Raw genomic sequence first — 16,301 nt, 5'->3', positions numbered from 1 at the left:
TGATTTTGGATGATAAATATTTAATAACATTCATTTGGATTTGATTTGGTTTGATTTTGTTTGATATTTTACATTTAATATTTGCTTCGGGTTGGTGTGATGAAAAATTCTGTGTTTCACTCGGGGGCAAATTTTGTTTAACCCTCGTGCTTTGAAACCCTCAAAATGCTCAAGATTCAAATTTTGGAATCTTTCGCTTGCTCGGGTATCAATATTAGCACGAGCGGTTAAACAACAACTTTGCCCCCTTGTAAAACAAATAACTATTATAAATAAAGTTATAATTATCAGATAATCTATGTAAAAAATAATAATCATATTTATTAGCCATGAAACATAGGTACTCAACGCAACTCAAAATATACTTTATTCATGTAGGCCTAGCAACAAGCTCTTATGAATAGTAATTAATCTTAATCTAATTATCAGGGCAATTTATTGATGTTAATAGTATTCCATAATAACATTGCATTATTATACAGATCAAATTTAACACTAAGAATTTCACAAAAGGATCGTCAATCATTAATTTTTTTTTAAATACCTGTCTAGAATTTCTAGAATAAAATCTAAATGTCAAAAAAAAGCATAAGTAACAAAAGAAGTAGATAGTATACATAAGAAATAAATAATTGATAACATTATGGTTTTTACGCTTTCACTGTTTACCAGAAGCGCTACGGCGTAGCGCGCCCGTAGCAAAAGCAAGTACGAGCCGAATGCCTCTTATCCAGAGATGGGTAGGGGTGAGTAAATACTGAGTATTTACTCGGTATTTACTCAAAGCACTCAGTAAATACTCGTATTTACTCATTTCGGTGAGTAAAAACGAATACTAATAAAATATTTAATAAAAATGATATTTAAGAACTTGTAACTTTTTACTTTGAAAATATGGAACTTAAGTCGTATCTATGTTATAGATAAGTTCATGTCGCAAGCTGATTCGCATATTTTACAGTTGTTATAGTTAACAAGTTGTTTATGGAAAAAATAAACTACCACAAAAATACTTTTCAATATTATAGCGCTTATCTGATAGCGTGGCGATTGTTAGCTAAATAATATTAGTGAATAAAGAACATGGAAATAATGACCATGAAGGGTCAAACTGCGAACAAAAGACCTAGTTTGTGGCTTGGGCTTAAACTACATTCTCTATTACAATTGTCTAAGGCATGGACATTTTTATTATAAATAGACTGATTTTTAAAAGGGTTATATGGTGTCACAGAGAGAACAAAAGATGCTTCGGCCAGCTGATTGTGCGGATTCCATATTTTGATTGGGTGATTACCAGACGGTAACATGTGTAGTACGACTAGCATCCAATGAGAGTGCAGGTAGCCTGTAGCTGCGCCTGGCACTTTAAGCGCGGTCAGTTGCTGTTGATCAGTCAACCTGTTCGGACGACTACTTGCTCATTTTACGCAAAGTGCCTCGTGTGATTTTTTGTTCGACCCTTGCTTTATTATGGACTTTGATGGTGTTTTATATACGTTACTGGACTTTTGATTTGTGTTAGTGAATATTTATCTTGGATCGGCGGTATAAGTAAGTAGTATAATTATATGTTATTAACTTGATTAGTATTAAACAATTAAGCTATCATTCCTTTCGCGTATACTTTCATTGTTTATATTTAAATGTAATTTACAACATGCAGCTTAAACGAGTGCTAGTTACGTGCAGTTAATGTAGAAATATAAGAGATAAGAGATCTTTATTTGCATACCATAGTACAGATGTTAAATACATGGACCCTGGAAAGGGTGTAGCAAAAATTGGTGGTTAACAATTTCATAGTATTGGTTATTATTACTACTGACTTTATACTTAGGTTCGATACTTATACATTTATATAAACGATAATGATGAGAAGCTTTAGAATAATGCACATCAGAAATTCCATAACTCATATAAATTAATGCTAATTTTATTTTTAGGGATTCATGCCATGGGACGACCCAAAAAGGACGCAGTCTGGAAGCATTATCGAGTGTCAGATGTCAATAACTCGACCATATGTTCTTTTTGTGACCATCTATTTAAAAAGCCGAATGTAAATAGAATGGAAAATCATTTATTAAGGTGTTCAAAGTGTCCAGCAAATGTGAAAAATGAACTGCAAGTAATGCCTACAACGTCTACTGTAATCAACGCGGATAGCAATGATAATAATTTAGAAGATACTTCACGAAACAGTAGTACAAGTAGTGAAGAAAATCAGCAAGAGAGGTTCTCCGCAGAATATAAGCAAGAGCTGAATTCGGATTTAGCAAAAGCTATATATGTTACCGGTGCACCTCTTTCAATGGTTGAGCATCCGCTGTGGATTAAGTTTTTTGAAAAACTTCAACCTTTATACAAGATGCCAACTAGAAAAACACTATCAACGACGGAATTAAACAAAATGAACGCAGATATGCATAAAGCGCTGAATGATGAGTTTGAAGCTCAAAACTTCCTACATCTACAATGTGATGGCTGGAGCAATGTGCGCAATGCAGGAATAATAAATTTTATTATTTCAAAGCCCGAGCCAGTCTTTGTCAAAAGTTTGGATACGACTACTCATCGTCACACAGGAGAATATTTGGCTGATGAAATAATGACCATTATGACGGAATATGGGCCAAATAAGTTCGTGGTCCTCGTTGGTGATAATGCCAAAAATATCCAAAAAGCTTTTAGAATCGTCAAAACTGTTCACCCTCATATAATAAATATAAACTGCTCTGCTCACACCCTTAACCTTTTGTGCCAAGATATTCTGGAGACGAACGTGCTGAAAGCTTTTATTCATTTGACTACGGATTGCATCAAGACTGTCAAAAGAAGTCAAACTTTATCAGCTTTGCTATCAAAAATTGTTCAAGAAAAAGGGGTCGGCGAAACTCTAAAGCTGCCGTGTAAAACACGCTGGGGAAGTCACTGCGCAAGCTTAGAAAGTTTGCAAAATACAAAAATTGCCTTGCAATCTTTTGCTGTTCACGAAGAGGCAAGTAACCTGAGTCTGGATACAAAGGCAGCATTTTTGGATGAAGATTTTTGGAAGATGACAAACCAGTGCATTACACTTCTAAAACCAATTACGTCTGCAATTTTCAAATTTGAATCGGACAAACATAATATGCATACTGTGTATATTACACTTCGCGATATGAAATCGCAAATTGAATTCGCGATGCTTGACATTAATATTGTCGAGCAAGTTGATAAGGATGTAATCCTAGCAGCTGTTGCAAGAAGAATAGCTATGTGCATAAAGCCAATTCATTTAGCGGCATATTTACTTGATCCGGTGTATCAAGGTGCAGAACTAGATGAAGCCCAGGAAACCGAGGCTACTGAGTTCATTTACAATATGGGCACAAATCTCAATTGTGACATAATGTCGAATCTAGCTGAATACAGAGCCAAAGAAGGCTTGTGGAGCAAAAGCTTCGTGTGGAACCACGTGAACGGCATGAACGCTGTGACGTGGTGGAAAGGTATTTGCGGCTCCAAAAAACTGAGCAAAGTTGCCGTAAGAATTTTGACGGCACCGTGCACGTCCGCAGCAGTGGAGCGCTCATTTAGCGTGCACGCAAATATCCACACCAAAAAACGTAATAGACTGACTTCAGAAAGGGCGAGTAAAATTGCCTTTATATCATACAACTGGAATCTTCAGCATCGTCATTTAGAAGAGGACGACAGTGATGATGATGAGATTTCAAGGCGTCCTAGTACGGAAAGTCAAGATAGTGACTATAATCAAGATAGGGAGTTTATTGACGTGAATAATTTGAGCGAATATGATTTTTAAAGCGATTCTTAATGATTATTGATTCGCGCATTAAAGCGTTACTTATGTTGATTGTTAAATATAATTTTATTAGATATTAAGTTAACTGTTGATTATAGTTAATATAAATAAATGTTTAGATGTATATTTAGTCTCGTTACCTTTTGCTGTAAATATGTTACAACTGCAAAAATAATATATACTGTTTATAATATTAACACGACGTACTGTGATTGAATTGTTGATTACTTCTATATTACTACTATTTACATATTACTAGAAAAATTGATTATCAATTACTCTTAAAAAATGTGATTATGTGTTTTGAATAATAACAGTAAGCTAATTACTATCTATGATTTTTATTTTACTGTCCAATTTTGTCTCATTTATTAAGGCTTAAAATAAGTACCGGTATCTGCTATTTATACATCCCTGAGAGCGTCATTTAATCAGCCTAAATTCCATTGGGTAGCGTTTGTTACGTCGGCCACATTTCAAAGTGCATGTTTACGCGGCACTTACGTCATTTTTTGAAAAGTTTTTAAAGGAAACTCAAAAATGGCCCAACCAATCATGTGCAAAGTATTTTCTAGGCTCTATTCTCTTGATATTTATTCATATCTTTTGAACATTCTTCCGAAAGTTATAGACTAGAGGGATAAACATTACTTTGGCCCTTGGGAACGGTTTTTTCTCAAAAGTATAAAATTTATCCAAAAATGTCCTTTAAAACAATGAAGCTATTTTTAAAGACTACCTAATTTCATGAATAATGATGTACCATACGTTGGTGGTTTTTGATTTTTTGATTGACATTTAGTTACATGTATGGAACGCCCCTCTTAAAAATGTATTTCTCATTAATTCGATTACTAAATCCAGTACAAAATACACTTTATTTTCAAATATCTATACCCTGTGAGCAGTGTCAGCCCTTTAAATAGTTTATACCCACCAATTTGGGTATAAACGAGTAAATACGGGTATATTGAGTAAATACTGAGTATTTACTCGGTATTTACCCGTGAGTATTTACTCACTACCCATCTCTATGAGTACAGACGTATCCTGATTTTAATAATGCGTAATGAATTAGATCTGTATTAGACATGGACCTGATCTGTCCAGGATCCGTCATTGACAAAAGTGACGTTAGTGGTTTACATTTTTTTAAATACTATATTACTAAATACGAAATTAGTGGTCCTAGGTTCAAATTCCGGTAAACAGAGATATGATAACCCAATAATGAACTCACAGATTATTCTATAAGTTATAGTTTTATTTTATAAGTTTTTAAGTAAGTACCTACCTATTTATCTATCCTACCATTATGGCATTTTTGCATTATTATTATTGCACATCATTAGAATTTTTTTTTTATAATTTTAATACATATTTCTTCTTTATTGCAAATCAAACTTGACCTCCGGATAAATTGTTGTTTCATAAAATCTAGCATTTTATATACAACTCTTCTAGAGCCGTTTAACATTACACATAAGCATAACAAAAAAATGCATTCCTCTTTATGTAAGTAATTCAAGTTGAAAGGCTTGAGGATTTTTCAAGAAAAATTAAACAAAAAAAATCTAGGAGCCTAAGAATATTGCAAATGATTGAACACATCTATTATTTACAAAGATGGGCAAACATGGGATAATCCATATTGTGATATCTGAATTTATTGAACATTATCACCACGCCTGCGCCATCTCTGTCGGACTTCATGTACTAACAGCCCTTCACCATCACATTCTGAGTTCGCATGTACAGTGGAATAACATGGTACAACTGTACTAGTACCCGTCGTCGCTACTAGATGGAAGCACTGTAGCAGAAAAGAGGACTACTATCCAGTCGAAGGACCATACATTAGGACATTTAGAAACATCGTGAAATATACATACAGTGTACATCCTTACGTGTCTTATCTAGTAAACAAACACTTCACGAAGTAATTATCACACTCTTCTCTGAAATTACACAATAATAATCACTTAAAATGTTGTTGTATACTTAAAGAAACTCACAAAGAATCAACCAAATACCCACTGAAAAATATATTAAGATTAAATTAAGATTATTTAGATTTATATTAAGATTTTCATCAATAATAGCAGTAACGAACGGATCACCTCAAAAACATCTGACCAAAGAGCATATAATCACTACGTTTTAAGAGTCGGCACTCTCGAACAATCCTCGAACCGAATTATGAACGTACATATCCCAACACACCAAATACAGGCTTAAAGATCTCGCATCCAGGCCATAATTGTTAAAAAAAGAAAAACCACACAATACTACCAACACAAAAAAAACAACGCTAGGGCTCGACACTTCCAGTACCTACTGTTTATCGATATCGATAAATGTGCGATACGTGCTGCTGTATTTACCTACTGTACTACCTATTAATAAAATAAAAGAACATTATATATATATAAACAATTTTATTTTACATGATAAAAATAACATAGTTTATTATTCAAGTAGGCATATTACAATATGCTGAATTCGCGCGCATTCTTTTTTAATCTGGTCCCTTTTTATTGAAGGCACTGGATGGAGAATGATTTCCACAAATGAACTTGTTTCCATTCAGCTTTTGAATAGGTAAATAAATACGCCAAATCCTCATTTCCTTTTCCTCAGCTTTGCCCATAATCGACATCTGAAATAAAGAGATTATCGATAAAATTGGTCGTACACTATTCGTGTCATAGGTTACTTAGTTTTTTACTTAAAAATACTTTATTCACAAAATATTTTCGTTTTAATCATGGATTGTACACGACTAAAACTAATTAAATTAGTAACTGTTAACGACTCAAAGTAAAAAATGAAAATATTGCATACAAACATCAGTTTACCGACCTGTTCGGATCAAGTTGGAAATTTGGCCAAAAATGCGTCAGTAGTTAGTCTTCTTACACACCCACTACAAACTTCACATTTCCTTAAAGATTTGGCCCCCATTTAAATAACAGCTAAAGTTATTTTACCAATTACAATAAAAAATAACCACGTATTTTCACGTTCACGACAATTCAAATGACGTTTGACGTTTTACTACCAATCATACCAACCTAAAGAAAAGTAAGTATAATACGTCTATGTTAAAAGCAAGTATGGTATGTGCCACCAAAATGCAACAGCAGTCATTTTAATTCGATAAGATTATTTCTATGCCTCAATGTTGGTAACAAGGGCTTTCATAATTTATCAAAGTATGGGGTGTCGATGGGCTGCATCTGACATTACGATGTCTATATTTTTTATGGATTTGACCTTTGTTTGTTTACATGATAAGACACGTAGGTGGTACTTAGTCAAAATAAAATGTATTGCATAAAGTGTATTCATCCTTACCATATCCTTACCTACGTGCAAGGCCTATTGACTTCCTTGGAATGACGTGACCCTAGTACGTGACAGTACTAATTGCGATGGTAAAAAGTTGTTACTACATGCTTATTTAATGACACACAAATTGGACAGTTAGCAGGTTTGAATCTTTACTTACTCAATCACATAAAAAGGGTCAATGGAGTGGAATGTAACATTGACACAGTTCATTTAAATCCCTTCTCTAAGGGGGAGGGTCGGTAGGCACTATCATAACACTAGCATTCATTGCAATGCAACATTGTTAGGCGCCTCATTTACATCTAGTAATCATCTCATTAAATTGTATATGAATTAAGCTGTAAAGTCCGGGACATGCAGGCGTATTCGGATTTCGAGATAATCACAAGATCTTGAGACGATATAGAGATCAACTAGATCTACATTAGATATCGACTAGATGTGACTTGGATATCTAAGTCATAACTTGTCGAAATCATTCAAGAGGACCTCCAGAATCGCGGAAACGTCAAATTTGACATATCTGTCTTACAAATATCTTTAAATTATCCGTATCGTAATTTAATTAGACTTCACTAATAGAAATGTAATTTATTTTCCGAATCGAGCCCATGGTAATTTGTTTATTTTCTGTAAGTACAGATTTCAGACATCTTATCCAGAGTTTGATATACCTACGTGACTCGAGGATCTACACCTACAGTCACAGTCTGTTCACTGAAATTTGAGATTCCATGCTACCTATAAGACAAAAAAATAACGGGGAATTAAAAAAAACATGAGTACCTAAAGCTGTTACTTGATATTTAAATTACTTAAATAGACAGCTTTAACAAAACTTTTAGTTTGTTATTTATACCTACTTCTCTCCTATATTGCGATGTGCATTTGTACCATACAATATTGTTCTTTTTCTCACACAGTTGTGGTATTTATTGTTTCAACACTTAATTTCGTCAAACTGTTGACATGGGTACCTTCAAACGACCACCGTGCAGTCATGGCGTGTTCATAACGATTATCGCTTACATTGCGAAAGCTTGACGAAACGCACCTTTAGTTTATTTACATGGCTACAAAACGTAAATTTGTTTAAGAAAACCTTAAACTTACCATAGGTACTTATTTACTTATGGCTTTCAAATGCAAAATTTACTAGCTCTCGTAGTTTTAGCTAATTATAAATATTGTATACAATAAAATTATATATGTATGATAAGCTATATATGTAATAATATTATTTCGTTAAAACATATTGCCCTATGGGATCCCATTTCGACTGCGGAAAATGACTGAAGGTGACGTGTGCCTGTGGCTATCCCATCATTAATTATTTCACGTTTTGAATGTAGTAGTCACTGTTCTGTAGTAATTGAAATTATGGATTCAGCAAGCGCGAAGCGTTTTCGTTTCGTCTTGGCTAAAAATGCGTGAAATGTTATGAGCAGGTTCGATATTTATTTTTCATTCATTTTGGGAGTGGGAGACACTCATGGGAGTTTTTGAAACTCACCAACAGAAACAAAACAAACTCACCGCTAGCGATAAATCTATATATATAAATGCAAGTGTCCTGACTGACTGACTGACTGACTGACTGATTCATCAACGCAGAGCCGAAACTACAAAAGCCAGAAAGTTAAAATTTGCACACCAGATTGCATTTATAAAGTGTACAAGAGATAAGAAGCGATTTTGAGAAATTCAACCCCTAAGGGGGTTAAAAAGGGGATGAAAGTTTGTATGGGGTTAAAGTTTTCTTTTAAGCTAGGAATTTGAAACTTCGTAAATAGATATATTATTAAAATACAAGAAAACTAATTTCAGCGTTTTTGAAAATTCATCCCTTAAGGTGGTGAAAAAGGGGTTGAAAATTTGTATGGATATAAAAAAAAATTTCAAGTGGTGGACTTGAATCTTTGTATTTAGGGATATTATTAGAAGACAAGAAAAGTAATTTCAGCGTTTTGTAAAATTCATCCCCTAACAGGGTTAAAAAGGGGTTGAAAATTTTAATCCATTACAAATGCTTTGAAACTTCGTAGAAAGGCATAATAGCCGATTACAAAAAAAGTGATTGCAACGTTTTTGGAAATTCAACCCCTAAGGGGGTTAAAAAGGGGATGAAAGTTCGTCTTCGGGTGCAAATTTTATTTTAAGTTAGGAACTTGAAACTTTGTAAAAAAGTATCAAATTCAAATACAAGAAAACTAATTTCAGCGTTTTAGAAAATTCATCCCCCAGGTGGTGAAAAAGGGGTTGAAAGTTTGTATGGATATCAAAAAATTTTTCGAGCGCGGGACTTGAATCTTTGTATTTGGGGATATTATTAGAAGACAATAAAAGTAATTTTAGCGTTTTGTAAAATTCATCCCCTAACAGGGTTAAAAAGGGGATGAAAGTTTGTATGGGATTAAAGTTTTCTTTTGAGCTACGAATTTGAAACTTCGTTAAAAGATATATTATTAAAATACAAGAAAAATAATTTCAGCGTTTATGAAAATTCAACCCCTAAGGTGGTGAAAAAGGGGTTGAAAGTTTGTATGGATATCAAATATTTTTTCGAGTGTGGGACTTGAATCTTTGTATTTAGGGATATTATTAGAAAACAGGAAAAATAATTTCAGCGTTTTGTAAAATTCATCCCCTAACAGGGTTAAAATGGGGTTGAAAGTTTGAATCCATTACAAATGGTTTTGAAACTTCTTAGAAAGGCATAATAGCCGATTACAAAAAAAAGTGATTGCAACGTTTTTGGAATTTCAACCCCTAAGGGGGTTAAAAAGGGGATGGAAGTTCGTCTGCGGGTGCAAATTTTATTTTAAGCAAGGAACTTGAAACTTTGTAAAAACGTTTTAAATTAAAATACAAGAAAACTAATTTCAGCGTTTTTGAAAATTCATCCCTATGGTGGTGAAAACGGGGTTGAAAGTTTGTATGGATATCATGCATTTTTTCGAGCGCGGGATTTGAATCTTTGTATTTGGGTATATTATTAGAAGACAATAAAAGTGATTTCAGCGATTTGTAAAATTCATCCCCTAACAGGGTTAAAATGGGGTTCAAAGTTTGAATCCATTACAAATGCTTTGAAACTTCTTAGAAAGACATAATAGCCGATTACAAAAAAAAGTAATTGCAACGTTTTTGGAAATTAAATCCCTAAGGGGGCTAAAAAGGGGATGGAAAAAAGGTAATAAATAAAAAAACATGAAAACTAATTCAAGCATTTTTGAAAATCATCCCCCAAGGTGGTGAGAAAGGGGTTGAAAGTTTGTATGGAGATCAGATATTTTGTGAGTGCGGAATGCGGAACTTGAATCTTTGTATAGGTATTTTATATAGCTTTGTAGGGCATAGGTACCTATTATGAGAATACAAGACAAGTAATTTCAGCAACCAACATCAAAATCCACTTGACTTAAAACTTCATACAACTTGCTAAAAAAGAAAAGCACTTAATTTCAACATTGCTTGGATATGAAAATTATAGGTACTAAAGATGTAAAATGTTGAAGATAAGATTCCACGCGGACGAAGTCGCGGGCAACAGCTAGTATTTGAATACATACCAGTGGCGGCGCGTCAAACACAGTGCTTTAGGCTAGCACCTGCTGAGTCGGGACCATTTCGTGACCATGGTAGTATTACCTGTTGTTTTATCTATAAGTTTTGTCACGAATAAAAACATTCTATTCTATTCTATTCTATTCTATTCTAAACATATCCATAGGCAAGCCGGGGCTAATTTGGCTTACATGTTTCCTTTACAACTCTGCTCAAACGTCCAAAAACAGGCAAGCCGGTGGGAATCGGCTTTTATGGACGCGCCGCCACTGATACATACTGTCTTTCATTCCATCTGTAGGTAATAGTCATTGTGCTAGGTACATTTCGGCTTTAACTTTAAGATACATTTTCCAAATTTTCATATAATTTCTACTACAGCCTCGCCTGTCTCCGCCTTTTAGTCCTACCTACCTACCTACCTACCTACCCATTCAACTATAACTTTGCATATTATGCACGTCACCCATAATCAAAGTTCAGTCTTAGGTACAGGCAATAATCCCCTCAGCTAAGTGCAGTCAGCAGCAGAAGTTGCTAAGCTGGCCAGGTGTTCAAAATGATCTTGACGCGACTTTATTGTTAAGAGAATAAGAGCGTGTGAAGGTAATTTTGAACACCTCACCCGCTTAGCAACTTCTGCTGCTGACTGTACAGAATCGGCACGCGTGTCCTCGCATAATGGCTTTTACTGGAGCTGCATACAAATGACGTTATCTTGCAGGATTGACCTCAAAAACATGTAAACACGTGTCGCCATATTGCAACGGATTAAGGTACAATCTTGTAGACATATTTTTGATAAAGACGGCACGAGCTGACAGTTCTAGTGTCCCTTTTAAGAATATGTGAATAGCCAATGAGCATCCGTAGGCCTTTAAACGCGATATCTGTCGCAGTTGTTTAACTTTTGGGCCATAGATCGTGGATTAAGCCGGTTGCACCATGTAGTGCAATATGGCCTCCGCAGACATCTAATATTAAAAAAAAATTCAAAATATATTTAGGTAATTCATAACTTGGTGTTACAGAGGGGCAGTACCAGTGATCCCCACACTAGGCTTATAGCCTGTGACGTGGGGATCTAAGCGAAATACAAATTATTATTAAAGCTACATTAAAATTAACAAAAAGAAATTTTTTTTAAATCACTAATCCAATCCATAAAGCTCAATTTGATCTGACTGTAAATATTTAGCTCCCAAATGCAGGGACCATTTTCCAATTTTTCCTCGTCATCTTTAAGCGGTCTTCTACATCCGCTTTTTTAGACCTCACACACTGATGTTCCCAAGTAGGTAACCGCATACTAGTAGGGTTGGCAGGCCGAAGTTTTTTACAGATGGCGCTAGCATGCCGCGTCTACCAAAAGTGTCAAATTCTTGTTTATTTCTCGGACTAAGTATATGGTAGCATCTAAGAAAGAGGTAGCTCCTTTGTGATCCTTCAGATCCAATCCCACCTTGTCTAATTTACAAATAGCAGAGCACCTTAATTACCTACAGCTAAAAAAAAAAACCAAATCCAAATCAGGTGACCGGCTTACCCACGAATATGCACCGCCACATACCTTATACGGGATCATGCGCGTGAAATACATAACTCTGAAAAAACTAAGTAAAAACAAAACAATTACTAAGCTCAATAAAAACAATAGGTAAATTAAATTCGTTTTACCGTGAATACCCACATATTGATTACGAACCCGCTCAGCCGTTTCACTGTTCAAAGGATTATCGCCTTAATTGTATACTAATACCATAGTCAATTACGCCGTTAGTCCACTAGCAGCTTTGTGAAGAAACGCGTTGCACGTCGGCTGGTATCGTCACATCCCGTGATTCCATCATGTTTGAAACATAGTTTCCTTTGCGGATTTCTTTTCCGAAGGCTTTCTTGGTATTCTAAATTACACATTGAAGCTTCACTGCTTACATTGCTGTAATCTAGTCAATTACAGGTGTCGGTATCACAAGAACAGGAAACGCATTAAGATATATAATATAATATCGCATTCTACTGTATCCCTATTCTTCTATTATATTATGTATGAAATATCATTGGATATTTACCAGTCGCTTGTCGGTGAAGGAAAACATCGCGGGGAAAACGGACTAATCCCAACAACGCCTAGTTTCCCCTCTGGGTTGGAAGGTCAGATGGCAATGTATATCGCCATACTGAGTCTGTCTGTCACTGTATATTTTGTAGGAAAAGACTTCAACGCGCGCTCTAGAGTTAGACCAAGAAAAGTCTGCAGCGATTTTGATAGCCCACGCAGTGCAAGTGTTATTTTAAACGTCAAACTTCAATGAAATTTTGAAGTATAAATAACACTTGCACTGCGTGGGCTATCAAAATCGCTGCAGACTTTTCTTCTGACTCTAAGCACTTTCAACGACACCCAGGAAAATATTTGCACAATCCCGAATTGACAACCTTTCTCCAAAAGTAACAAAGGAATAGTTGTTATAGCTTTGTATTCAAATTACCTTTAAACATATCTAGGTTACTGAGAATTGGTCATTCAAGCGACTAATCTCTAATATCCTCGGACTACAAATCGACTAATATTATGATAAATTTTACGTTCACTATTTTAACGAGTTTAGAGTTTAGTAAAGTAATTAGGTCTCGCTTAGATCAAATAATTTACATATCGTCTAGTTTTTTGGATTCCGTGGAGTTATTGGAGTTATTTCGATGAACACTTTCGTAGACTACAAAACACAAGTGGACATTGATGTGCACGTACTGCACGTAGTAGTAGTAGTAGTAGTAAACACTTTATTGCACAAAACAAGTACATAACACAGAGAGAATACAATAAATGTGTACAAAGGCGAACTTATCCCGTTAAGGGATCTCTTCCAGCTAACCTTTAAGTAACTGAGAGATACATATGAAATGGTAGTCAAACTAAGATAAAATGTACATGACGGCGAGACTTAAAAGAAGTAGCTAACCCTAGGAACATAACTTAATACAATGTGATGCATTAGGTGCAAAGGCATATACATATATAGATATACGAAACAATTACATGTCCATAACAATATTACTAATTACTTCTAAATAAATAAATATATACATACATATATATAAATACATACAAATATATAAATATATATAACCGCACAATCCTACCTACGTGTCCTTCAGTTGACATTTTGTGTTATTGCCATAACCTCATTAATTTTGCCTTCAGCGACGCTACAGACTGACACTGCCTTAACGGGGATGGCAACGCGTTCCATAGCTTCACAGAGTGTATCGTGAATGACTTATTGTAAGACCGGTGTTTGTGGGGAGGAATGGCGAGCGATAGATCCGCACTAGATCGCAGCCGTATCACGTATCAGCTTTAAAGCCGGGTACTCACTAGCGAGCTGTAACCGAACATGCGTGATACAGTAACGAGGTTCTAGTGTGTACGCGTGTTACAGTTTCGGCTCGCGACGTCGCCGGAACGCTTTCACCGAGCGTACTCATTTTGCGAGCTGTAACTGTAACCGAACAGATACATTACGAGGTTCTAGTGTGTACGCATGTTACAGTTTCGGCTCGCGACGTCGCCGGAACGCTTTCACCGAGCGTACTGATTTTGCGAGCTGTAACTGTAACCGAATAGATACAGTACGAGGTTCTAGTGTGTACGCATGTTACAGTTTCGGCTCGCGACGTCGGCGGAACGCTTTCACCGAGCGTACTCATTTTGCGAGCTGTAACTGTAACCGAACAGATACAGTAACGAGGTTCTAGTGTGTACGAGAAGGCCAAGCCGCTGGAAGCCGGATCTATCCTGAGTTTTGGTTTGTAACTCCACGATGTCGGACGAGTATTTTGCGCATGTGCAGAATACATACTAGATGCCTACTCGATGATCATAAACGGCCACAAAGATGTGGGATTCATAGAATTTATCGGGAAAGTAGTTCCATAGAATACACTACATAGTACACTATTTTCCCTGTAGGCGTCTATCAGCAATAGTAGTTTGTGTTACAAGGGATCAAAATGATATATTTCCGTCAAGGGCGTATATTGAATCCTGAATGAAGCGATGGATTCTACAATAGAATCCCGAACGTAGTGAGGGATTCTAAAGTAGAATCCTGAGCGTAATGAGGGATTCAAGTGTTAACGCCCAAGACGAAATAATTTTGAAACCGTGTGACACATACTGCTTTTCACACCAACTATGAGGAAAATAAAAAAATCTTAGTGTTGACACAATCTGATGCTTAAACAATAACAATTTAAGCTAAAAAATAATGTGCAAAAAAAATTAAAAATAGTGTGCTTGAACAGAAAAGTGCCACTTTGATCCCTCCTAGCAGGGAAGAAAAGTGCCACTTTGATCCCTCCTATTTGCAGGGAAGTAAAAGCCTTTTTCCGAATAGGTGATGTGAAAAATACATTTATCCTCTGACCATTCACTCATGACGAATAAATACTCGATATATAGCTGGTTCGCAGCGGCTAGCAACAACTAATCTTGACGTCCACGAGCGCAGTGCAAGCGTCCTTTGGTTCGCGACAAAAACCGACAACCGTCGGATCGCTGCGAGCCGCTCGTGTAGCGTTCGTTGCAGGCTCGCGAGCACGTACACACTATGTTTTTGGCAACAGTAACAGTTACAGTTACGTGCAACGTTACGGGTTCAGAAATGAGTACGTTGTAAACGTCGGCTCGCTGCGAGCCGCTCGTGTAGCGTTCGTTGCAGGCTCGCGAGCCACGTACACACTATGTTTTTGGCAACAGTAACAGTTGAAGTTACGTGCAACGTTACGGGTTCAGAAATGAGTACGTTGTAAACGTCGGTTCGCTGCGAGCCGCTCGTGTAGCGTTCGTTGCAGGCTTGCGAGCTACGTACACACTATGTTTTTGGCAACAGTAACTGTTACAGTTACGTGCAACGTTACGGGTTCAAAAATGAGTACGTTGTAGATGTCGGCTCGCTGCGAGCCGCTCGCGTACTGCTCGCAGCAGGTTTGCGAACCACGTACACACTATGTTTTTTGGTTACAGTACATGCAACGGTTACAGTTACAGCTCGCTAGTGAGTACCCGGCTTAAGCTGCCTGTGCATTTACATATAATAATAATAATTAATAACCAGTGAGGTGCTATTTCGGAAAAAAAAAATTGGTCTCGAATAAAATATTCGAACTCAAGATGTCAAGATGTTCAAGTACATGCTACTTAGAGTAGACCAGCGACTTTACTATGGTATATACGATTATTTAAAAACTATCGCGAGGAAAACAAGTTGAAAATACCAAAATTATCATAAAATTAATTGACTATAGGTACTAAATTGGAGATTGTCCATGGTTTCATCATATAATGAAAACTTAAATCGTAATTATTACAAATAGGGCAACGTCCTCTGTTGGCCTTGAATTACGTTTCCCGGAGACGATAACCATGACCACGTGCATCGGATACCGTTGTGGAGAAAGTTCCGAGAGTGGAGCAAAATGCGCTAGCGAACTACGCCCGATCAACGCTTTGAGACATTGACGTGAGGTAAGGTGGGGTAAGACTAACATTGTTTATGCTCGG

At 36.1% G+C, this 16,301-nt stretch overlaps 1 protein-coding gene across 1 annotated transcript; it reads left to right on the top strand.

Annotated features, from left to right (window-relative positions):
• The first annotated feature begins 778 nt into the window (after positions 1–778).
• Positions 779–4,003, top strand: LOC134672725 (uncharacterized). The gene is made up of 2 exons (XM_063530671.1): positions 779–1,554; positions 1,947–4,003. The coding sequence occupies exon 2, from the start codon at positions 1,958–1,960 to the stop codon at positions 3,809–3,811; it is 1,854 nt and encodes a 617-aa protein (XP_063386741.1). The 5' UTR covers positions 779–1,554; positions 1,947–1,957; the 3' UTR covers positions 3,812–4,003.
• Positions 4,004–16,301: the final 12,298 nt, after the last annotated feature.

This window comes from Cydia fagiglandana, chromosome 17 (genome assembly GCF_963556715.1).
Source record: "Cydia fagiglandana chromosome 17, ilCydFagi1.1, whole genome shotgun sequence".
NCBI lineage: Eukaryota > Metazoa > Arthropoda > Insecta > Lepidoptera > Tortricidae > Cydia > Cydia fagiglandana.
The sequence above is the reverse complement of the archived record's forward strand: the minus strand, read 5'-3'. Positions and strand labels throughout refer to the sequence as shown.